Source organism: Centruroides vittatus, unplaced genomic scaffold (assembly GCF_030686945.1).
Source record: "Centruroides vittatus isolate TY-2023 unplaced genomic scaffold, ASM3068694v2 contig_911, whole genome shotgun sequence".
NCBI classification, from domain to species: Eukaryota; Metazoa; Arthropoda; class Arachnida; order Scorpiones; family Buthidae; genus Centruroides; species Centruroides vittatus.
The window spans coordinates 996,781-1,023,282 of NW_027122600.1; the positions used below are offsets into that span (position 1 = coordinate 996,781).

Consider the following 26,502-nt stretch of genomic DNA (forward strand, 5'->3'; position numbering starts at 1 on the left):
AAATGAATAAAAATAATACATTTATATACTGTACAAAATTCACATAATATTAAATTATTTATTGTGACGTAGTCACAATGCCCTGCTGCAATTTTTAATCATTTTAAATTATATGCTCTCCACCTCAAATTAGTAGTCTTGCCCCTATACATCATACTTTCTTGCTAGCTCATTTGGAGGGGAATGTCTGAATTGAAATAATGTGACTTCTGGCAGATTTAATCCGGTATATAATTAATTGGGACCACCTGTCCCTAAGGTTTCCATATCTGACTCTTGACTTTAATCTAGCTCCATTATTGAGATTAAGGAAGGTCAGATGGACAACAGTGAGAATTTATAGGTCTAGAATTTTTTCAAATTGCAGCCCAATAAAACAACAATTTTTCATCACTTGTCAAAAGAAACTTTATTTACACATTACTGTTGCATCATATCCTTTTAAACAAAAGATTAAATTTTGGGGCTCTGTATCAAGGGTCTGGGCCAAATTACCTGCTGGCTTTCTCTAGCCTGACTTGATGATTATAAATAAATTTGTAGATATAGAAGAGCTTCTTTTCAAGCTACAACAGCTTGAACTGACTGACTAATATTTATATCATCTAATTTTAATTGTCGGATTGCTGCAAAACTCGGAATGCAGTTGTAGCTTGGGCAGATATGTAAATGATTACGGTTTTGGTATGATTGGATGTCGAGTCTTGCCAACCGAGGCCGTAACGGTGCTACTTCCATTCTGCTGTAAAAAAAAAGGCTCTCGGAGGCTACTTTTTGTAGTGTGTCATTTTGTTTGTTTGTTGAGAGATCATTTACTGCTAGGTGTGCCTCTATGATGTAGTTGAAGACATTTTGTCCGGTTAACAGACTTTGAGAGGGGACGATCATTGAACCGAGAGAAGTGGGATGGGTGTTTTGAAGAATTGTCCACTATGAGGTGGCACTTCATCACAAAATTCTACCTTTGCCAAAACCATTTCCAGGCACTTTGCAAGAGGACATTTGGCTACATGTCACCTATTATATTGATAACCATCCACAGTCATCTTTGCAGCATTCTTAGGTGATGATCATCATAGACTCTATTATTTTTGGTCCATTTCTACAACATTGAACATTGCTTAAGAATGCTGCATTGGAAATATTCAAGACTACATTGAAAAATAATTGTATTAACCGTACTCGAAATCCCTACCTAACGCATGGTGATCATTCTTCGATAATTCCACAGAGTAATTATATATAAAAATGTATAGGCACATAGAATTCCTGTTGTTCACTTTATTTTTTAATTTTATTATTTTTATACTCATTTTTTCATTAAAATATACTTGTTCAAATATATATTTATGCATACATAATTACAATATTTTAAAGAAATTTCTAAATAATGTCATTGAATGTTTGAAACATTCCAATTTGCAATTTCAAATTTTTTAGTTTGAATTCTGAACCAGGTTTATAAAATATACTGAAAAATGTTTGTTCTACTGGAAAAGTTTGTAGTGTGTTCATTTTATTACAAGTTATCTATTCCAGTTTTAATTTTGGACTTTAACCTGTCTTTTGCTTTGTAAAAGGTCAAGTTCATTATGAATCTCAATTAGTAAAAAATAAATTTCAGGTCCAATCTTGTCTCTTTTTTTTCTTCAGTTTTCTCAATATATTCTTTGTTGCAGTTTAAAAATGACTACAAATTTTCCACCAGAAAAGTTATTTAGAACTATTGTTATTAAAAACCCGCCTTTATTAATGTATAATTAAAAGAAATTAGTCTTGCGTAATACATAATTGTGTAAAAAATTTAGGAAGGTAACATTCTAAGATTACAAATAGCAGTATTGATATGGGAAACTTATCTGTTTAGAAATAACTTATTTAATATTTCATATATTTCATGCACAAAGCTTAACAAAATATTGTAGTAATAAAGCTTACAGACGAATTTACAAAGGTCAAAATCTAATATTATAGACAAAAATTCTTAATCCATATAGCAGTTGGTCACATTTAATTGAAAATTATATTGTTTATGATTTAGAAAGTGATAATGGTTTTACAGAACTTGTTTTTAGATAAATATTTATTCTAGTTTCTCTGCTAAAGTTTCCTTAATTTAGGTTAGGAAAGATTATTTGTAGATCGAACATTTATGTATTGTCTCGGTGGTATCTCGTATCCGTTTGGAAGCTATTCAAAATGTTAAATCATTTTTATAATTTGATTATATGAAAACAGTAATATGTACTAGATGATATTACCTTTCAAAAATGTCATCTGATAAAGTGAAATGTTCAAATTATCTTAATAATAACTTAGGAATTTTGACAATATAATTGTAATGTTCGGCTGAAAACTTGGTTTAAACCTTTAAAAAATATGTAAAAAAGTTTATTGACACACTTTCTTATGCATCTTTTGCTGTAAACATATTATTTTGTCAAATTTTAAATTAATTTTAAAAATATATCTGATGATAAATCTAATAAAAAAAGTACAGTTGTAGTAATATTTTGCATGTTTTGCCAATAAAGTAAAAATTAAGCAAAGCAATGGAAAATTTTTATTTGGTTTTTTAAAAAAATTATACAGGAATTCTATGATTGAGTTTTATAACTTAATAACAAGATCTTGATTTTTTTCCTAAAGTTTTATATGTAAAAGTAAAAAAAAAAATTGATAGGGCAAATGATGGCAAAACTCATTTCAAACAGTATGTTGTCCCTTGAGATAAAATTCTGTAATTTGTTGAAAAAATTTTAAACTGATATGATACAAATATTGTTTATGTTTAGAGTTTATAGATAATTTACAGAATAACATTTTATTTTGATGTGTAGTTAAAGTCATGTCCTCACTGACATAAAATGCTTGAATGGAAATACTCTTTTTACAGAGAAATAAAATGGTATAAGTTGAATGCTATCAGAAGTCTCAAAGAGAAACTATTTTGTGTACAGCATAACCCTGTCTTTGTTTTGTTGTATATGTTGAGAATTAAACTTACTGCTGGTAGAAGCCTAGCCATGCAGATAGTTAATTTTTAGGGCCATCTACCTGTTGTTGAAGATATCATTAATTAGCTTCATATTTTAAATTACAGCAATTTTGGTTATAATTATTTTTCATTTAATAATAAATACGTGGTCGTCGAAAAAGATGTTCAAAATTTTATGATTAAATAATGCATTTTATTATATATCAAACAATATACAGAAAAATAGTTTGGTTTTTTTTATACTTTAGTACATTTTAATGTGAGCACTCCTCATTGCTTGGCAAGCATCTGAATGACAGTTGAACTCCACCCAGATCCTCTTGATTGTTTCTGGCACAATAGTCGCTATAGTATGGTATGGTAATTTTATGAATACCAGGCTGCAACGAGTAATAGATTTCTTTAGGCTGCACGCACAAATTGCCTCATAAACTCCATATTCATTTCTAATACATGAAGTCAACCTGGTAATTTCTTAATGTGCACGTCTATTTTTTTTTTTTTTTAATGCTTAAACCATCAAATTAGCATCTTGTCCACACACATCGTGACATATTTGTTATAACTGATTTACACTCAGCACAGCACAAACTGTGCTTTCTGTTGCATGGTTATCATTAATGGCTCAGATGGTGCAGTGGGATTTGCTACTGGGCACTTTCATGGTATGTGCACAGTAGATCACACACTGATCAAAATGAAAATGCTATTTTAAACTTTCTTTAAATAAATGCTTGTATTAGTTTTTCTAGAATAAAGTAATATTAAAAGGTAAAAACTAAGGTTGTATTAAAATAATAGAATAGCTAAAATATGCTTAGGATGAAAAACCCTAATTTGGCAATACAAACAAGAGCCAACTTATGATCACCTACACATTTTTGGTCATTGGTTGCATAAGGCATCAAATTATGGAAATGATTAAGTAAATCAATGCTTTCTTACTAGAGGAATAATGTGTGATGAAAGTAATGTAATGTAATGGGCATTGCATTATGTCACTATGTCATGTGTGAAGATTAGATTTTATTTGCTGTCACTTTTGTCGCTCAATATTTTGGTCGTCGTCTTCATGCTCCAATGTTGAGATTCGTGTCATCTTGAAAAAAATTAGCACTCATTTCTGGCATTGCTGAACTTTCATTGGTTTTTACAATGAATTCGGTCATCAATCATTATGATCCCATTGTAACCACTCCATTAGGAAAGTTTTGGCATTTGACCATTTATGTAACTGTTCGTTTCTTAAACTGTCATTATTGCCCGAATGATATGTTGCAGCAGATGTTAACCTGTTGTCATTTCACAATATGACTACCAATGTTTGCACAATATAATAAAATTTAAATTAAATATAGTGGTTTGAAAAATGAAGTGATTGTTGCAACAATTCTTGAACCTGTTTGTAAGACTACACTTGGGTTGTTATGAAAATGAGGTTTCTTCAAACCAACATTACTATGACCTCAACAGCTGTGTCAAAACTTGCTTATTGACAGTGGGCTATATGTGACCTCAAATCACATTTAAACTGCTTGGCTTGTTTAACAATGGAATCATGTGTGTTCTTTTTCCAGGTTGTTTTGTCAAATTTTTTTTACATTGTTTTGGTGTACTTTTCAGCTGATATTTCAGTCATAAATACTGTATTTACTCACATATGAGACAAGGTTTTTGTTTGTTTATCACGGCTCCAAATTCCTAGGTCGTCCTATATGCGCGAACGAGAGTCTTTGCATTTTTGCAAATAATTTTTGTCAACCATGTATTCGCATTTTCTACCAGATGCTTACCTCTTGTATTTAAAAACATAAGTATTTTATCTTGGTTGTTTGAATCATTCTTGTATATTATCAGGAGTAAAGATGAATAGGAAAAGCAAAGCTTTTGGATTGAATTCCAGATTGAAATTCCAAAATCACACAGGAGCCCAGTATAAGTTTTAATCCATTCCCACATGAAAACAGATGATTATTCAGAAATCAGAATTTGGAGAAACTCATAAGTGTAATCGACAGAGAGTGGATTTGACTGTTAAGAATTGGCAAAAAAAGGTTCCCAATTGTCCAGCTTACACGAACAAATTATGTTGTTGATTTTTCAAGATTTTTCCTTAAAGTTTAAAATGCCAGTAATTTTTGCGGGACAATGTGTGCATTTACATTCATTTGATATTTTACTTGTGATTAAACAAAATAAAATTAGAATTGTATTAATAAATCAAATTTTCTTTACTTTGATCTTTTAAAGTCTCACCTCGTCCTATATGCGAGGTCGTCTTATATGAGAGTAAATATGGTAACAGAAAATTTATATTGTTTGTAAAAAGCATGAGGTTATAAAGCAGTGACTTCACTATGCGATGTATTTAAAACTATCTTTAGTTATTAATTATAATCATCATCAGACAATTTTATATTAACGTTTGTTATTTCACAAGTAGATTACAAAAGGATAGATCTGTTTCTTTAAATAGTGAATATTTTAATAATAATAAAAAACATAAGAATGAATTCCTTATTTTAATAAGTAGATTTGTACATTTATTTTCTTTATCAGAATTAAGCAAATCTATGAACTGTACAAAGGCTCTTCTCTTCTTGACCTGTAAAATATATTACTTTTAAAATAGTAATAATGAAATAAACTGTATAAATAAATATTTGATTAATTATTAATAAATATTTTATCTGACAGTAGCAATTATTAAATACTAGCTGACCCGGCCACGCGTTGTTGTGGCTCAAAATGTATCTATTATAAATGTGTAACACTTCCCCCGTGGGGGAATTTCAAAAAATCCTTTTTAGTGTATATTCTGTTGACGTCACCTATTAAAACGCAATTAAAAACGCAAAAAACCGCATGTAAAATAGTATAAATAGAAGCAGAGTTCTTCACGGTAAGCCTTAATCCCGTCCATCTCCCCCCCCGTAGGGAGAATTTCGATATGTATATTATATAAAAACACGTGCATATTCGAATGCAACGTTGTGTCAAAATTTCAAAAAAATCGGTAGGAACAAACAAACGTTGTATTTTATTTATATAGATAGGTAGAAAATGATCTGCTTAGGTCCATTCTCACAGAAAAGCAAACTTAGGTCGTCTGAAGTTAGCGCCATCTATTGGACATAAAAGCCTTAATCCATATATAAATATATTTTTGAAAGGGGGGAAATGGTGATCTTCACATATGCCACAAACCTTCGCGGGAATGTATTAAACAACTTCCCAAAGTTTCATGGCAATCGGATAAATGGTGTGGTAATGCATGAAGGACACACACACACACACACACACACACACACACACACACACACTCTCACACACTCACACACTCACACATTCGTTTTTATATATATAGATGTGCTCAAAGTAAAAGCTGATCCTATATGAGATGTTATAAAATTTTAAATAAAAAGCAGGTTAATTAGTTATTCATTCTAATATAAAGTCTTCATGAATATAAAAATTTAAATGAAATATGGAACTGTGTCATCCGATGATGATTTTAGGTAATGCCAAGGTAGCAAGTGTCAATTCGTGTTACAATTCACATGACTTATCATAAAAGATAACTGTAAATGTAACGAGTAATATGAAAAGTAACACAAATTGATACTGTGTAATGCCTTAAAAATAGCCCTGGTCTTTAGCTTAGTGGAAACAGAGTAATACAGTAATGCCAACAGTTGGCTTCTTAATGTATCACTTGTCGATGATGATGATAGTGGACACATCTATACACAGCTGCACATGTCAAATCATGTTTAGGAACATCTGGTATAATATAGTGATATCATTGGCTGTGATTGCTTGGCTGATGATGTCCCTTGGTGTGGATTTTTTTCAGACACCTTACTCTTTGAGTGTTCCAATGTTCACTCAACTGATGTGGTTTGCTCACCCCATATGATACACTAGCATCTGAAATTTGAACTAGACCAAAGCTATGTTTTTTGCACACCACCCTCTATATCTATTTATCATTCATCTGTAATCATATTTCTATTGCAGCAGTCATAATGACGGAACGATGGAGAGGTTGTACGCTATCTGTGGAATGCACTCTGGGTACCATAGAAGGATTGGTTTCGAGTGTCGACACATCAAATCAAACTCTGACTTTAATAGAAGTAGTCAAAAATGGAGCAGAATACGTGACACCTGAAATTACAATTAAGTAAGTGTGTATTTTATTTACATATTGACTAGAGGAGTTTAATGAAATGCATACCAACTCCATATGTTAATGAGTTATTTACTAGCTCAATAACTTCCACACAAGTCAAATTATTAAAAACGTCATTTGGCATCTTTAATTCTAAGACAACAACAGCTAGTATAAGACTCAAATAAATGTTGTCATTTCATAAAAATTTACTGTATATAATTAGTAAATGTTTTAAGAAAGTTTCCAAAGTCAGTCATAAATTGTCAACTTTATATTTTGAATGCATGTTGATAATTATTCATAAATTTGATAAAGCAATGTAATTAACAATGTAATAAATGTTTGCTTTTGAATTATTATTAAAATATTTGCTTTGAATAATCTAATGTAAACTTGCAAAATTGTGTTTAAGCAGTTAATAATATGTGATATTTTTAGAAGAAAACTGCCACTTAAAACTGCTTAAATTAGAATTAAAAACACTAAACCTATAAACCAGCAAATTTTTATAACAAGTGCAAACATTTTTGCCCGTACTGAATGGCCATCATCAGGCAAACTAATTGCCAAAAGCTGAAACAAACGGGGGATTGCCAAACACATGTGCAGAGGGGAGGTGACATAAGACAAGAGAAACAGAGTGGTGACTGGATCTATGATCGATGACAGGGATAGTGTACATGCCCAGGTGGCCTTTAGCATTGTGAAGGAGGGAGGAAATTGAAGGACTTCTATGAAATGCTAAACGAAAGTTATTTCTCCTGGATATTTCCTTGTAAAGGGTGGCTAACTTCCTGTCATAAGTGATGGTCTTATAACCTGTATCCTGGGTGCAATTTATCTGCAAGGTGGAAGTGGTGGAGGAAAGATGACATATAAGACCTTTAATAGTGTGTGGGGAGTAGCTGTGCTGAGTTGCGTATCAAGTGATTGTAAGGAGCTCTTAATCTCTCTCAATGACGTTGCAAAAATGTTTGCATTTATTGTAAAAAATTGCTGCTTTATAGGTTTAGTGTTTTTAATTGTGATATTTTTGTACTGTGTTTGACAATTCTCATATTTAAATATAAACATCTATATAACAGTTTTAAATAATTGTCAAGTAATTATTGTTGAAGAAGACCAAAACATTATTAAGGATATGTAATGTCTTAAATTCAATAATAATAATCATTCTGAGTCTAAAATAAGATATTCTTAAAGTGCTAGAGATATACGTGGAATAAAAATTTTGAAAGCTGCCGAAGAAAAATGGAAGGGTGCTGCAGTACAACAGTCCAAAAGTTCTGCCTTTGTTGCACCAGAATCTTTGACAAATAAGTGCAGAGAATCTCCTGTGAAGTCTGATGATGCTTTGAGAAAAAAGTCAGGTAGAGAAAAGTATTTTTTTTTTTTCATTCAAATCCAATAATTATAATAATTTAATTTTAAAGGGGAAGCAAGAAAGAAAGTTTCCACTCCAAAAAAGAATGAAAATAGAAAATGGTACATGGAAAGAGATGATGAGTGTTTCAATGTTCCAATCGATAATTCCATTTTAGAAAATGATTTTGATTTTGAAAAAAACTTGGCACTTTTTGATAAGCAAGCAGTATTTGATGAAATTAATGCCCACACCAAAGGAGATTCTGTACGTCTTGTAGACTGTAATAGACGAGAACAAAGATATAGGTGTGATGAAAATGTCCTAGAGGGAGAAACTTTTGTGTCTAATCAGATTTCTGTTCCTTGTAATGTAGACAGGATATTTGTTACAGGTAAATTCATTTTTCATCTTTGTTTTTACACGTTTAAGTCCATTAATATAGTTCGAATTTCAGATACAGGTTTAGTTATACCAAGTATTAGTAAAGAATTGAAAGAAAAATTACTGAAAGTGGCAGAAGAATTTGGTCTTGCCGTAGAAAGACGACTCGAAATGGTTGGGCGAGCAACTACAGAAATGGTTCTTCAATTACTGGGAGGTAGTCACAGGTACACTACATTTTCTTTCATTGCTTAATTTCACTTCATTATACATGACTCACAGTATACTTCCAAAAAAAAAAAAAAAAAAAATTCAGGTTGAGTCCACAGAATTCACACCAAAGGCCAACAGTAGTAATCCTTTGTGGATTACATACACAGGGAGCACAAGGAATTAATTGTGGAAGGCATTTAGCCAACCATGGTGTCAACGTAACTGTCTTGGTTCCTCCCACATCATCAAAAAATGAATGCTTTTCTAAGGAATTGACATTGTTTGCCTTAACTAATGGAAAGAAGACTTCTTCAGTATTAGGTCTGATATGATCTTTTAAATATTTCATTTAAAGAATAATTAAGATTATAATTAAAATTTTTATTTATAGATATGCCCTCCACCGTAGACATAATCATTGGCGCTCTGGATGGATACGAGAGGCCTCCTCCGTCGGAACATTTTTGGTATTCTGCCGCCATCCAGTGGGCTCTACAGTGCAAGGCACCCGTTCTCTGTTTAGATTGTCCCCCCGAAGGTAGTTGTCTGGAACCAAAATGGATGTTGGTTTCAATCATGCCATTTGCATTTAATGATCACTGCAGTCTTTATCTATGTGACATTGGTTTACCAAAGGAAGTGTTTAAAAGGGTGGGAGTAAATTATACTTCTCCGTTTGGTTCAAAATTCATCATTCCTCTATATCTGAAGAGTACTTAATCACCTTTTTCATGTGGACGTTGATCAAAAATGTATGTATAAAACACGTTAAAGGACAGATTCTTTCATTACAGAATAAAACCTACAGTGAAACAAGTGTCAAATTTTTTAAACTTATATACTATCCAATGATGATAAAATATATTTTAATACAAAAAGTTTAAAATTTCTACTGTAATAATCACAAATTACATACCCAATTAAGATACAAACTGTTTGCTGCTATTTATAATACAATTAATAGCCCCCAAAACTTCCATTGTTTCTTCAATGTATGATACTTCTTTGTCTACGACTGTTTTCAGTTTGTTAAACTGATTGACCAGTTCGACGTGTTCATTTATGTTTGTGGAGTATATATCTAAGAAAATATTGCAAGTTATATTTGTATTAATAGTGTTAAAAACAAAGTTTGGTATGCAAAGTACTTACCGACAAACATGATGGCAACGTCAAGAAGTATACGGGAAAATCTTGGATCTCCGATATACCTAAAAATAAAAATTGTGTTGTAAAGTACCTTTATTGAAATGGTATTTTTTACTTTTTTAAATAAGTAGTATTGTCTTAATTCTTGTATTTAAACTGGAATCCACAACAAAGTTGACATAACCAAATTATGTTAAATTTTTGACAATGAAAAAATGAGTAAATAGCTCTACATAATTATTTTTGTTATATATCATAGGTCCTGAAGATTAATAAGCAAATTCCACGTTGGAAACATTCATCACATGAGGAGCCAATTCTGTCAAATGGAATATGTAACAAAACTTCCAAATTCAAACACATCAATGACAAATTAGTTTCTTAGATGTGAAGAAACATTTATGGACAGCATCGTGAAGATTTTATAAGACATTTTGAGACATTCTTGCTCATCTGTGCTCAAATCAGACACAAGCTACCAGATCACTGTTGACATTAGGACAAATATTTTGAATTGCAATGAAAATTGAATGAAAGTCTATTAATGGTATCTACACTTCACATTATTAGTGAGTTGAGAATAAAATAAACTTAATCTAAATGAAAAGTAATGATAGAAGTTAACCACTTCTCGGTCACTGTTGCATCCCATCCATTTATGTTTAGTCATTTTTCACTACAAACATTAACAATAGTGAACACATGTGTCATATGTTTCTAAGACATTAAATGCTTGTTACTATTACAAAAATTATTCTGCAGTTTTTGGCAGGATAATTTAAATGCTGTCAGATTTCAAAACAAAACTATGTAAATTGTTTTTGGTAGGTTTTTTTCAAAAAATTAGTTTTTATTTCTTCTAAATTTTTATGAACTAAACTGAGGAGTTATTTTATGCAACTTATTAGTCATATGCTGTACCAACTTAGAATTTAATTTTCCCTAATTCGATTCATTAATGAAACTACAGTAAGACCTCATTTAGCGCTTAAGCATTCCTAGACAAATTGCTAAATGAGGTCATTTTAGCACAGTTATTTTTGGTCACGTGTTCCTATTTACTTTTAAGTAACATTGTGTTATTTTTATATTAATTTGCATAACATATGCACACAGAAATATTAAGTTCATTTTTGTGATGAAGGTCCTGGCTCTCTGAAATTCTTTGTTTCTTTTGCAATGTTGTCGTTTCGTGTCATTTGTTGCTTCCTTTTTCTGTTGTTGGGCAAATGTCAGTAGCAGGAGATCACATCCAAAATGCCTCGTCTTGCTTTTGCACTCCTTTCATAAGCTGGATCATTTGCTTCAGTTATTCTTACCAAACTTTTATTAAGGAAATCTCTAGCAAGTTCTTTGGGTTCTTCATTCAGAATTGCTATTTTCCAGTTCTACACAAATTCCTTGAAGGTCATCATTGGTAAGACACTTGCCAGAAACATGCAGTGTGACTCCTCAATATTTCCTAGTCCTGCTGTATCAATTTGGTCAACTATAGGCTCTTCTTGTTGAGAATCCTTGAATACCTCTGGCCCTATGTTTTTCCACACTCCATGCATTTATCAGTTAATTCTTGCCAAGTGAAGTCAATATTGCCCATAGCATCCACAATGTTTTTTTTTTTTTCCAAAATTGCATCAGACGAACATAGATTTAGGGGAAGTACGACACTATGACGAATTGCCACCTTTTGCCGAATGGATTGTGTTCGGGAATAATCGTATTATATATGAATCAACAAAATGCCATAATTTGAATTGGCATAAATTTTGAGTTTTCTCCCAGGTTTGAGCAGATCATGTTATATTGAATCTGCATTAATCAAGGAAGTGCTAAACAAGATCTTACTGTAATATATATATATATATATATATATATTAGTTTTTGGTTGAATTTTAAGGATTTTACATTAGTTTCCAGTTTTAATTATATGACAAGTTTATTTTTCTGAATCCTTTTTCTTAACCACATTCTAACATGGCTTAGGATTCCAACTATTAAAAGGATATCCAGTTAAATTAACTGCAGAACCTTAACTCTGTGCATAAAACATTTAATTCTTGTCAACTGTTACACAGCAAACATTTTGTGATTTAGTGGTAAGACACTATCAGATTCCTAAATATGAAACTTGTCCTAAAAATTTTGGTTTGCAAAAACCCACTATAGTACATCTCTGCTCTATTGGGCCAAAATGTTCAAATTACAGACCTATACACTCCCACTGTCGTCCGTCCGTCCTTTGTTAATCTTGAATGGGTTAATTAGATAAAAACAGACCAGATATGGAAATATTAATATTTCCATATCTGGTCTGTTTTTATAATATATAATAATATATAAACCTCTAGTCCTGACTGGAAGTTGTGTGATTTTTTTTTTTAAAATTAAAAAATGATTAAAAATTTCATGCTGGCATTGTGATGATATCGCAATAAATAATTGCCCATAATTAGCTGTTGATTTGTGCTTGCAGATTTATATCTGCACTGTTCTGTACAATAGCAAAATTTCTGTAGCCAGGATATTTTCCTAATTGTACTATACTTATATTCCTTGAATGTCAATAATGCTTAGTGCAATTTAATACAAAATTGTAAATTTTATCCTTATTTTTATTAGCTAAAGTTTATTATTGTATGAAGTGTATCAAAATAATATTTTAGTTGGTTGTGTCTGTACAATTACATTCTTAACCTCAGTGTCATAAATTGAGATTCAATTTATGACACTGTTAAAACAAGCTTTTGTGCTTCCTGTAATGGTTTTTAATGAATTGGAACAACTTACATTACTCTATTATTATATAAGAGGACTTTTGTTAGTGATAACTGAATTTTTCTAAATTTTTTTTTCATGGAAAGTTTTGCTATGAATTTATTTCTTAGTTGTCAAGCATTCCTTGAAGAATAATTTTCATGTCCATGCCAGTAGTAAAAGGATCAAGTAAGGTGAGAATGATGAAACTAAAAACTCATTTAATGTAAAATATGTGAATAAGACATTTTGTGTATGTATCATTAAAAATTCTAGTTTGGAACAGCAAAATAAAGTAAGAATGATTATCCTTTCTGATGAATGTGCACCTTGGACTGGCAACCTGCAACTCTGAATTATCTCTCTATAAAAGGGCTTATCAAGCCCTTTTATAGAGTGAAAAGAACAAAACGAGGAGGAGGGCAGTTTTGATGTTAAAATGGGCACTCCAAATCATTATGTACAAAATAAAAATGAACCTAGGTGGATTAAATATATTTAAGTACATCTCCATGGACTTTTATTGTGGACATACAATCATTTGTTATAGACCAAGATCAAGAGAGACCATTCTACTTGGCATACAAGAAAATCTTCACTTAGAGACTAGATGGCTGATTCAGTAAAGGTGTTGAGATGTGATTCTTAACCCTGGAAAATCATATAGTATTTTTGTTTAAAATAAAGGAAGAATCTTCTAGTATGCAACTGTCGTATCCAACCTTTAGGTCAATTTACATATGACTCGTGCATAAAAGTACTTAAGTCCTTTTAGTTCTCAAGACAGAGTTTAACATGTTGGCATTTGACATCCAGCTCTGATCCCTTATCTGCTAAGACATTACAGAAGTTTTATTTGAGATGTTGATTTTTAATGGGAGAATATTCTTTTGTATTTGTATTAAAATCATCAAACCAGCACCCTCACTCAACATAATTTTAGCCATAGTATAAATTTTTACAAATAACCCATGTGCAAAAAATAAAGGGCCCATCAGAGGGCTTTAAGGCAGCATCCAACTTTGCTTTTATGTATAGAAAATTAAGAATTTACTGTAAAATTTCCTACCTTACAAGATATTTCATTAGCGGATTAATAGATTTTTCGTCTCTTCCGACAAGAGCTGCTTTTAGACGATTTCTCCTCATCAGTTCGCTCAATACGCTTGCCACAACTTCGGGTTTTTTAGACTGAAAATTTAAGAAATGTAAAATCATTCTACTCAGTAAAAATTATTTTCAGAATATGTTTACCTTTAAAGCTATGTCCAAGGCCTTGGTATGTTGGAATCTGCGCAGATTCTGATCGTGAGCTGCATAAAGTTTTCTATCTTTGTGAGGAACTTTAATATCTTCCTAAAAAAAATTTTTAAATGAATATTTCTAAAAACTTCCAAATTAAATTGCAAAAATTGTCATGAGAGTGTCTGTTTTTTTATTTCTTGTCTTACAATAAGCTTGGTACTAAGTTGTTTTATCAATGGATCAGGAACAAAAGTTTTCCAGCTTAAATACACCTCAGTTAATATTCACTTCTTACATAGAAAATCATTTATTGTCAACATGTTACATGGATTTTAATACTTTGTACAATTTGTTGCTGATTAATGTTACTTTAGCTTGTCATATCAAGTCATTTAAGTGCACTGTTCCATTACTAGAGTGTAATTCTTGTTTTCAATAAAGAGACAGTCTTTATATCGAAATGAACTCACTCAGCAATATGTAAATCAGAAACCACCAAACACCTTATGTTGCTGAGAAAAATTTAATAACGTAGCAAACGTTTTCAGCCAAACCTGCTGGCCATCATCAGGCTAAGCATATTCGAATGCAAACAAAATGGAACAAAAATTTAAATACAAATAAACTAACGGATGAAATATACATATAATAAAAATAATTATAACAAAGAAATATAAAAATATGTATAGGATAAATAAATAAATATTAAGCCATTACATAATAATAAATTATATGAAATTCCAATAAATGCAAGATATGCAATGAAAACAAAATCAAGGCATTAAATTAAGAGCTCTCAAATCTTTTAATTAAATACTTCCAGGCTGAAGGCAACCCTTCAGCATCCCTGGCATTAATGCAGGTACTATGCAATCTGCTCTTAAATATTTCAATTTTCTCGGCGCTAAATGCTAAAGTCGGTGAATGTACAGGTCTAATAATGCCTGCTTCGCCCCATTTGACTATCGAGCCTTCAACCTGCGCCATCTGAGATAGAACTGTGGCGTTAGATCTTTTGCTGATGTTTGTACCTGTGTTCCCTTAATCTAATCCCTAGGTTTCTATATGTATATTTAACCTATACATATTTTTATATTTCTTTGTTATTTATTATTATTATATGTATATTTCATCCGTTATTTTATTTGTATTTAAATTTTTGTTCCATTTTGTTTGCATTCGAATATGCTTAGCCTGATGATGGCCAACAGGTTTGGCTGAAAACGTTTGCTACGTTATTAAATTTTTTCTCAGCAACATAAGGTGTTTGGTGGTTTCTGAGTCTTTATATCTTATTGCTTAAAGTATTTAAGAATTGTTTACGTAGCGACGGTGACTTAAATCTCAGCCGAGCTATACTGAAATTCTTTTAAAAATTTTTGTCTTCAATTAACAAAATAAAAGCTTTTCAGATTCTTATGATTAAGTTATGTCCTCAATGCTTAAGGGTTTATACTTTTTAGTTAACTGAGGAAATTGTTTTGACTTTCCAAATAAATAATGTAGAAATAACAGTGTATAATAATAATAATAATAATTCTTACTTGTTCAGGATAAAATTCTTTATCTGGAATATAATAATTCATTAAAGGCTTCTTTCCTTTTTTTCTAACTTTCTTTTCGCTTTCTATTAAGTTTTTTTGATGACTGATTGATATGAGTCCATTTGTCATTCCTCCAGTTATTATTTTATCTTTTGGCTATTTTAAAATGAAATTTGTTATTTTTAGAATATTATATACGGTGTCAAAATATATAAAAACAAATTACATACTGAAACGGCAATACTGAGAAGCGGCGAAGGAAAGTCCAGCGTGTGAACTACTTGGTAAGTTAAGACGTCGTAAATTTTCACGTGTCTAAATTAAAAAACAAAATCTGTTGTAAAATAATGAATTTAACCTTAATTTTAAAGAAATTATTTGCAATACATTATGTATATGATGATGATTTTGATTAGTGAATGCTAGCTACGCTGATATGTTCATGTCAGCATGCAACTGATAACACTTATAAAAGTTCAACTGTAACAAACTTAATAGAATATAAGCTAACATAGGTGATGACATTGATGTGTTTAATCATAAGCAATCCATGCTCTTGTCTAGCATTTCTCATTTTTTATGGCCTTATTTAACAACTATATATTACTTAGTTATTTGGCTTCATTAAGTAAGCATTCTTAATAATAGTTCAATAGCTTAGAATTTACATCAGTTGAATTCAAAGATGTTAAAAGTAAAATCCATATGCAGTATACATAAAAGTGGTACGCTTAATGATTTAATGTGTATTGTGTGCGAGGCTTTTCTTTTTAAATGTCGAACTACCGTTGAATTCTGATAAGTTTATTCTTATTTTCAAATTTAATACAAGATCAATCTTTGTGTCCAATTTGAGCCTACGTTGTCCTAGTTTGGGACAAAAATGTTTCTTGGCTTCCTGAAATGTGATTATTATTTATTAAGAATGCCTATTTCTATAGTGCCAAGTGTGTGTGAAGTATTATTACTTGAACTTTATCCAGTATTAATTAGGATCACAAACCTCGTACAATATTAAATGTCACAATACAGGCTTTATATTACATAAACTTATATGAATAGGGCCTACAATGTGTACAATCTAAAATCATTAGGTAAGGGATGGCAAATGATGATCCAATCTATGCAACCACTATGATAATTTATTAATATTCTAATAATAATAAAAAAATTTTAGTTACCTATCCAAGGAACCAGACATAACTCTTTTATTATCATTTGCAAAGCATAGACAAGTGATAGTCTTGTGATGTTGAGACAATTGTGCCAATTGTCTTCCTGCCACAGAATCCCATACTTTAATTGTTGTACCACCTAAAATAAAAAAGGCAACAAAAATCCAATGTAGTTATTTACAGATAATAAGTGCAGCTTGACATCATGAATTGAGTTGTTTATTAAAATACTAATTAGAAAATAATACGAAAAGTTAAATTTCTTTCTATTTATTATTATTTTACACTTATAAGGTTTTTTTTTTATCTGTTTTTAAATAATAACAGAATGAAAAACTGTGAATATAGTGAACATGCTAGTCACTCTGTAGTACATTTCTTGAGTTGTCACTCGTAAAAAAATGCATAGTCCTGCATTTCCTGACTTAATATATAACAATTTTTTTTGCTCCATCAATATGGTTAGTGATGTCCAGAAAGAAACGGACAAAAATTAAAAGTTATGTAGACAATAGACAGAAGTTTCAATTAACATATACGGGGATTTTAAGGCCACTTTTTTACCATTTGCATATTGATTAAATATACAGTTAACAGAAACATGGTTTCGTGTGAATTAGGATAAAAAGGTCTAATATTATAATGATCTAACATTGTTTTTATGAATTTTCTAATTTGTCACATAGATCATAATTAAATGTTTGTTTGTTTATATTCACTTTTTACTTTAGAAATAAATTAGAAATTTATTATAATAATTATTTTGTGGTATATAAGAAGCAATTTTTGTTAAAAAAAAATAAAATAAAATAATCACTCGGCATTTTATGTGTGAAATTGTGATCTCTTATAGTATAACAAATTTGCCAAATAGCCTTCAGTAGGCTATGGGTGACCCCTATTCTAAGTTTATTATTTTTTAACAGGGTGGAGTACCAGAGCACAGGAAGGATACACCAAATACAATCAAACCTCGGTTTATGAACTTAATTCACTCCTAAAAGTTGTTTTGGAAACCAATTTTCTCATAAGAAACAATGTAAAATGGATTAATCTGTTCCCAACCCCCAAAGCGAACTTTTTTTTTTATCTTTTTACCTATATTTTATGCATAAAAATGCCTGCAAATACAATATTATAAATATAGATGATTTTGCTTTTAATATACATATGTCACCACAAACCAAAACTGCAACTTACACTTTACAAAAAAGTGCTATAAACAGAGACTCATCTCTAACTGCCTGTATGATATACTGTATATCCAAATCAAACAAGACCAACAAGCACTTCAACCAAACTTTCCAAAATATTATTTGTGACACATACTGATAAATAGAAGTAGTATCTTGCATGCACATGCATTGAAATCTAATTTGAATAATGAAGTCATCAACAATTTGTGTTGTGACATCTAATGATGCAAGTGAATCTTGGTGCCACTACCAAATCAGTAGTCTTATCGTCGATTTTCTTTAACATAGGAAGTCGACCATTGGTGGCCGGCTCTGCCGAGTAGCTTGTTTGGAAACCTGGCTATTGTATGGCAACTGGAGCAAATATTTCAAAATTCAAAATTTTGTTCATATACCAAATTGTTCATTAATGGGCATTCGTAACCCGAGGTTTGACTGTACTTTTAATCTACGAAGGCCGTTCAATAAATAATGCACATAATTTTATTGCCTTTCATTGGAATTGAACGAAACTTTGCATAACATATTTTTAACAATTGTTGTATAACGGCACAAAGTTTCCATTTTAAAATGGCAGCTGCACTTGAGACACACATAAAGCAGAGAGCTTTGATTGAATTTCTTTTTGTGGAGCACAAGACCATCTCAAACATTCACAGATGGTTACAACATTTCTATGGAGATGAAGCAGTGGATAGGAGTACTGTCAGTCGTTGGGTTGGCAGAGTGTCAACGACAGAACAAGGTAAAGCGAGACTGTCAGATCTTCCATGCTCAGGATGGCCACACACTACCGTGACTCCAGATACAGTTCAATGTGCCGATAGGCTTATTCGAGACGACAGGCGAGTAACAACCAACTTGCTGCTCAACTAGGCATCTCTGTGGGTAGTGCCAACACAATTATCCACCGCTTAGGGACCCACTTGGCATGAACCTTTGAATAACCTGTGACTAACTGAAAACAATAAGGAGCAAAGAAGGACCATTTATGCAGAGTTGCTTGAAGTCTGATTTCCATTTGTTTGGCCCCCTGAAGGATGCTATCCAAGGGAAGTGATAAGACAACGATGAGCAAATCATAGGAGATGTCAGCTGGTCTCTCTCTCAGCCACTTCCTAAGTGGCATACAGGCTCTGGCATCTAGATGGTGTGATGCCATAGATTTAAATGGAGATTGTGGAATAAGGGTACCTGTAGCCAATTAATTGGGGAATAATGTAGTATATTTGGATTTGTAAAAAAAAAAATAAACCTTGAGTAAGAAAAAGACCTATGTGCATTACTTATTGAATGTCCTAGTTAAATATTCTATGCTGAAATGAAGATGTCTTATATGCCCTAAAATATGGTGTGTATAATCTCGAAAATTAAACAGAGTTTGACAGAATATACAAATTTAAAAATGGGCCTAGATTTATTCAAAATTCTGGAGGGGGGAGTGACTAATATGTAAGTTAAAAGTTGGATGGTCAAACCAGTAAAGGCCTTGACCATATCAATCTGAAAGAATAGATTTTACAGATAGTTTGGCTCTATCCCAACTTTAAAAATAATTCTGAGTTATATAAGTCTATAATTTATTTATGTGTAATGTGTTAAATATGTAAATTTCTTATAGAAAATAAGACAGACATCTAGATTTTTCTAAAATAAATGAAAATAAGCTAATTGTAAGCATCAGTTAAAATACATTACCAGCAGATACGAAAACACCTCCAGAAGGAAACATTAACACAGATTCTACGGGACAACCGTGATCTACGGAAAGAATACTTTTGGAAGTCCTCGCATCATACATCTTCACCGTATGATCATAGGAACCTGAAAATATGAAATCACATTAAAAGTTTATTTAATTTGTTTAAAAACATAATTAAAATTAGTTTTAACCTCTTCAAATTGCAATATAATATTCATATATTTATTGAATGAGTAATGAATTTGCAATTGAATAATTTGGTAGTTTTATTTAGTGACTGGTTAATCTTCACATCAAGAATGATGGACTGCGTGCTCAGTAAAGTGAAACTAAACTAGAGCATTGCACAACTTTGTCATATCGCAATAGTATTGAGGCAGAGCCAGAAGGAAAGAAGCAATCCCTGCACCTGTTAGGCACAGAAGAGGCAATTCTTGTGCAGTACCGGATGGACACGGACAGGTAAAAATTGCACTTGCCACGACAAAAGAGGCTATCCTCATACCTGCAGGCCACGGGAGACACTATCCTTGCACTGGCCAGGTACGGAGAGACAATCCAAGAACAATGCAATCGATGGTGATTGCTTTGTTTGTTTTTAGTGCCTATTTTCGTTAAGTGCACATAATACTATTTTCATGTTTGACCCCTAGGACTAAATTCCATTAGGTGTGCTTGTCGCATCAACGAGCATGGGCATTGTCACTGTAATTACTTTGTATATCAAAAACAAAGTTGTGGACTTTTATTTTTATTTTTACTTTCCTGGCTCTGTTATAGAAAACAGAGGGAAAGTATGGTAATCAGTCAAAGAATGAGCACCCCCTAAGATTTTTACATTTTTGGACTTGGGACCTTGAAATGTCGAGAAATGCAAAAACATTCAGAGTTTTTTCCTATATGTATGGATGTTAGTGTGTGTGTGTGTGCGCATCTGTTTGTGTGTGTGGGGGGCACTACTTTGAAGCTTAATAACTCCTGTGCTTTTGAAAATTTCTGAAATTTTTCAGGAAGGTTTGTGTATTAGGGGGATTGACACTATTAAATTTTGGTGGTTTAAGATCGACGAGATGGAAAGATAAAGGCAGTCATGTGTCATATCTTGAGTAGGGTTGCACTTAATAACAATTTTACTTGTTATTAGCATTTACAATTTTATAAAACCCATCCCTACCCTCACAATTAAGCTTTTTGCCATTTTATGATAATTAAAAATGTAAACAATTTTTTTTAATGAGCTATCATAACAAATAGTGCCACTAGAATTTTAAATGTTGCCGGGAAAGTTAAGTGATTTCTTGCTGGATTTTTTACATTTTTAAATGGACCCACATTCCTCGTCTCAATTAATGGAAAATGGCAAAGTTTTATCAAAACTGATCCATTAAATTTTGAGAACAAACTTGATTCTACAAGCTCATACAAGACATGCTAGTGTCCATGAGATATCGCATGCTTGTGAAACAATCCTGAAAACGAAATCATGGATCCCCATTTTTATTACATTTTGAGTTCCTCATCTCAACAAATGGAAAATGGCATAGTTTAATGAAAATCTATCAAATGGATTTTGAGAACGAACACAATTCTGTAAGCCTCATAGAAGAAGCTTTGCTAATGCTGTGCTTCAATGAAGTAACTATTAAGTACAATTCAGTGCACATTATAAAGCTACTTTGAAAACAATATTTCTGGTAGATATATTATTTTTATTTTCATGAAAAATATTACTGGTTGCTCAATGCAATTTTAAAGAAGTTATCTTAATTAGTTCTATAAATGACTTATTTAAAATTCTTTAGAGTTCTTTTGGGCTGCAACTTAATATAGAAAAGATAGCAACGCCTTTCAAACATCTACCAGACATGATAATCACTTGTTAAAAGCAAGAATATAATATCTATTTCAAAGTCAATAGTAGTAAGTTATTTAACAAAGCAATAAATCATGCAGATTGCCATATTGCTGCAACAACAGAGACCATATGTGCTGGTAGATACTTGTGACATCCAATGTTTTATTCAATAGTTACTCAAACTTTAATGTACATAAAAATGTCGAGTTTATTATTCACAAGCAAGGCATTAAAACTAATGTATAATGTCAAAGTATGCAATAACACAAATAGTTATGTGATAAGAAATTAATGTTTACATTTCATACATAATATAAAGTTTATTACTGGTAATTTAAGATTCAAACTGTCATATAATGCAAAAGACTTTAATAATAGACCACATAACAGTATTACTGGTTGCTCAACAATCAAAAGTTGTAAAAATCATGTATAAAAAATATACCGAATTATTAATCTCAAGGTTGAGAGGTTTAACAAGACCTAACATTTACTGAATGTTATCAATTGAAGTATGTGAACTAAGTGACTGTTTTTAAATGCATCAGTGAAGTTCAACCACTTATTTCTTTGTATTATATTTTAAAACAGAATTAAGAGAAACAATGTAGTAAAACACTTTTCATTTAGTGCATTATATAAGATTTTTTCAAGCTGATGCAGGAAACAAATACTGGAATATATTTTCATTTCTGACACATTTCATTAGCCTTTGACCATGTGTATTTCAACACACACATGCAAATTTTACACAAATTTACATATTACCAGATGTGAGAAGATATACAAGAAAAACAGAATATGAAATATAATAATTCTGTAGCAGCTTCTCTTTGACTGTTCAACATGTAATGAAAGGTGTTAGAAAAAAATTTGTTAAATTATGTTTAAATGTTGCCAAAGTGATTTGTATTTTACATGTTAAATAATATGTTTGCACTTGCTTGCTTGTGTGATTTCTCATTCATATGTTTATTCACAAATCTTAGCATAAATTTCACTGATGCCGAGGTTGTAATTCTGAAATCATTGTAATTCTATTAAAGCTTATAAAATCAAATATCATTTACAAGAGTAAATAGTTCACACATGGTTCTTATCGAGGCTTTTGCACAAATAGGAAGTTTTGTTTGGAATCAGCATGAGTGAAACAACCCATGAAATTTGAATACAATATACAATATATGATATCAGTATACATTAAACAAACATATAAAATTGAAAATAGAACTGATAATACCTGAAATAAATATATCTTCACTTGCTTTGCTGATAGCACCTGCTCTGATATAATCCTAAAAATGTGATAAAGTATAAAATTATTTACAAGAAACATAAACTGTAGATGTTTGATTACTTGAATAAGCACTGGATAAGCAAAAAAAATCAATAAACTCAAATTTTTATTGCTAACTTTTTATTGTTCTTCTATTAATTATAATTTCTATATAAAGCACTTTTTAATGATGGAATAAAAGAAATTCCAAAATATTAAAGCAGATTAACATTAAATAAAGTTCTGTCCAATTTAAGCTGGTGATTATATTCAATATATATAAATTTTAAAAGAATTAATAAACTATTTGTTTTAATTTATGATATAACTAATTTACATTTTTGTACAGAGGTGCAGCCTCAAATAAAAGGTCATCTCTGTAAGTGAAGATTTGTTTTTTTGGTTTGTCAATGGTGACCGTGAAATGATGGATTGTGAAAACAAAAATTTTATGTTTTGTATTCTTCAATATATTTTTTACTAAGAATTATAGCCTTTTAAAGTTTACCTGATGTTCTTGTAGAGTCAGTATCTTAGATTCACTTGGTACATCCCAAAGATTAACAGATTTATCATCAGAAAAGCTAACAATTCTTGTTCCCTCTTTTGTGAATTTACACCTATGTGTTGCTCTATCAAAAGATAATGTAATATTATTATACTTCTCACATAAATGATTACTTATTAAATAAACTCACGCCTTGTGGTCCTTGAATATTCTTAGTAATGATCTGCTTTTCACTTCGTAAAGTTGAACATTTCCGTCGTCACCGCCGGCAACCAAAAGCAGACCGTCGTGTCGAAATGATCCTCCGTAGGCAGTTTGCCTAAACCTCGATAAACTTCGACAAACGTCGTTATTTTTGGGACTATAAATCTGCACCTATTTTCAAAAAAAAAAAAAAAACTCATAATTTAGATATTTAATTTTATAAATAATATCAATTAATAATTTATGAAGTTTTCACTTACTCGAGACGAACAACTTGCGGCAAAATAATAGGGAGGTTCCGGAGAGAAATCGAGATAATCAATTGGTCCGTAATCCTTCACCGAGATTGGAAACTAAAAAATATTTTAGTAAATTCATTAGAAAAAAGTTATATAAAACATTGTATCAAATTCATTTAATAGCATAAAGTTTAAAAATGTACTTGAATTAAGAAATTGCTTGTTATTAAATAAATTCCAAACAGAATTTTACTGATAATAATAATTATATTTGACTGGTTTATAATTAATTTTCTATCTTTATCACAAATGGCAGGATGACTGAGGCGGCTGGCTACGGCCTTTCCGAAACCCAATAATCTAAATCTCAACCTTATTGAAGGAACTCGGGTTTAAATCGAGGTTGGCACTTACGAAATATTCATCCGAAGAATTTGCTTAGTATGATAAATTGAGCTCCATCTTTCACTATCTTGGATGCTCAGTCAAAGAAAATATAACTTTTAAACTACACAGATAATACAAGCAGCTTTTCAAATGGAGAAAATAGTAACGTCTATAAAATTTTATAAAAAAGACTTCAATAATTGTAAATATTTAATTTTATATTTTAAAAACTCATCCAAATAAAGCATTAGTAGAATTTAATTAAAATCATAACATAAAATGCAATTTGATAAAAGGCCGGATCAAATTATTTGAACTATTTTATATATTAATGGAGACCCTTGATATACCATGTATCAAACTACAGCCAACCATAAGCTATTTTCAAAAATGAAATATGTAAAATCACTGTCCAACAAATATCTAAAAGAGATTTTAGTATTAGTTCCACAAAGTATTGTCCTCAATTTTGATGACATTCTTTGAAAAAGCAGTTGCAAATTTTGCATTGATTCATTGTTTATTCAGTAATAAAAGAATCTTAATTTTATTCTTTGACTAGATATTTCATACCTATCAGATTACAAATTTTGAATAATTTAAGCTAATAAATTGCTAAAAATTAGACAAATGCGATATTATAAACTGGTCCGTCATCTGTTGGTAATTTTATTTCATAACTTTTATACAAAGCACTTTTTAATGACGGAACAAAAGACTGATTAGTTGAAAATGAGATTTAAACTAATATAATTAACATTCCAAACAGATATACACAATCTCTCAAGACTAAAGACTGTACACTTATCACAGGTAGCCACTAAAATTATCATATAACACACTACAATTCTTCAAACAATTAATACTGATACATAATTCTGTTTTGTGAAAAATCTGGTCTTATCTTTCTTATACACAATAAGTGCTAACTTATATGTTACTGAAACAATTCAAAATGGCTGCATTCAGCAGACCCGACAGTTCTGGAACTGTCGAGTACTTTTCTGCTAAATGCCCTTTACAGTAGTGCTGTTTCGGAACGTCTGATATTTTGACGTCACATTTAGTAGCGTCTTTCAGTTATGCTACCTATTGGTACCTGAAACTAACCAATGATGGCTGCTTTTTGTTCAAACGCATACATCACTCATCGTTCGGCAAATGTAACTACGTAACAGCTACTGATTGAAAAACGTTTGCTCAGTTACAACTGTTGGCTATGCTAAATGCAGCCATTGATTTAACTGTTGTTCCCAGCTGTTTCTTTTCTAAATTATGTATAATTCTGCAATTGAAATAAGTTACATATGTATATAATTTACATTAAAAAAATTATCAATTCATCGTCGTCATACGTTTCTATATTTACATATATAGCTTATTGTTCAATAAATTGGTAAAATCATATATACAGCAGGTAGGATCTAGTGACCAAGAATGCCCTGAAGACAGACTTATGAAAGATCATGTTTTGGATCATATTCCTTTTAACCTTTTTGGTCGTGGGGGCGACAAATCTCGGCCCTATTTGATCACCGAAACCTTAATATTTTTATCCTCAAAGCACTAAACTACTTTCATTGTTTTCAAATATGATTGAGTCACGTGGAACACACGTGGTTACCAAGACGTGTCTAAGATTCACTGTTAAAATAATTATTTGTATTCTGTAAATTTATTTAGCATGATTATTAATTGAAAACATTATTCACCTCATAATTTTTCCAATATTTGCTTTCTAACGTTGCTTTTGGTTGAGAAGTTGGAAAAGACAAAATTTCCGTTCTCTTAAATTCCGCCATTTTGACAAAGATATTAATCCCCCTAACGGTGAAATTCAAAAATTTTCAAAAAAAATATTCAAAAATAATAAATTTTATTTTATTATTAATTTACATTAATAATAAAATAAAAATTAAATTTTATCCGTAATTTTGATCGGTTTTAGCTTTTAATATCAAAACAATTAACTGTATTAAATAATAAAATAAATTATAAATGTTACAATATACAGTTTACTTACATTTGTTTCATCTCATAATTGCCACAAAAGTTTTAAATTTTTGCGCCTAATTATCTATATGAAAGTCAAAATATATATATGTATTGTGATGGTCCCCATTTCCAACCACT

General features: G+C 30.9%; 2 protein-coding genes across 4 annotated transcripts in view; one reads left to right on the top strand and one right to left on the bottom strand.

The window, feature by feature from the left end:
- The window catches only part of Edc3 (Enhancer of mRNA-decapping protein 3), a 23,397-nt gene extending 13,023 nt beyond the window's left edge, over positions 1-10,374 (top strand). For both annotated transcript variants that reach the window (XM_067281137.1, XM_067281138.1), the window contains 6 exons: positions 7,019-7,184; positions 8,379-8,545; positions 8,609-8,932; positions 8,996-9,149; positions 9,239-9,456; positions 9,527-10,374. In XM_067281137.1, the coding sequence (XP_067137238.1) occupies positions 7,019-7,184; positions 8,379-8,545; positions 8,609-8,932; positions 8,996-9,149; positions 9,239-9,456; positions 9,527-9,855 (1,358 nt within the window). In that variant the 3' untranslated portion in view covers positions 9,856-10,374. The remainder of the gene's footprint in view (positions 1-7,018; positions 7,185-8,378; positions 8,546-8,608; positions 8,933-8,995; positions 9,150-9,238; positions 9,457-9,526) is intronic.
- LOC136984235 (U3 small nucleolar RNA-associated protein 15 homolog) lies at positions 5,502-26,203 on the bottom strand. 2 transcript variants are annotated; one of them, XM_067281140.1, is made up of 14 exons: positions 26,082-26,203; positions 24,004-24,096; positions 23,730-23,914; positions 23,540-23,663; positions 22,996-23,050; positions 19,897-20,022; positions 17,009-17,141; positions 16,058-16,142; positions 15,828-15,983; positions 14,293-14,394; positions 14,108-14,229; positions 10,288-10,346; positions 10,052-10,216; positions 5,502-5,603 (listed from the first exon to the last, which is right to left on the bottom strand). In XM_067281140.1, the coding sequence occupies exons 1-13, from the start codon at positions 26,169-26,171 to the stop codon at positions 10,056-10,058; spliced, it is 1,491 nt and encodes a 496-aa protein (XP_067137241.1). In that variant the 5' UTR covers positions 26,172-26,203; the 3' UTR covers positions 5,502-5,603; positions 10,052-10,055. The 2 variants fall into 2 exon arrangements, with proteins under 2 accessions (XP_067137241.1, XP_067137240.1); XM_067281139.1 differs by lacking the exon at positions 5,502-5,603 and having other exon boundaries at positions 9,614-10,216.
- Positions 26,204-26,502: the final 299 nt, after the last annotated feature.

Coding starts and splice junctions, on each gene's coding strand:
- LOC136984235 (XM_067281140.1), bottom strand. CDS start 26,171: ATGGCGGAATTTAAGAGAACGGAAATTTTGTCTTTTCCAACTTCTCAA. Junction 20,023..22,995: donor TGAAGATATATTTATTTCAG/GTATTATCAGTT, acceptor TCATATTTTCAG/GTTCCTATGATCATACGGTG. Junction 14,395..15,827: donor AAGAATTTTATCCTGAACAA/GTAAGAATTATT, acceptor AATTTTTTTTAG/GAAGATATTAAAGTTCCTCA.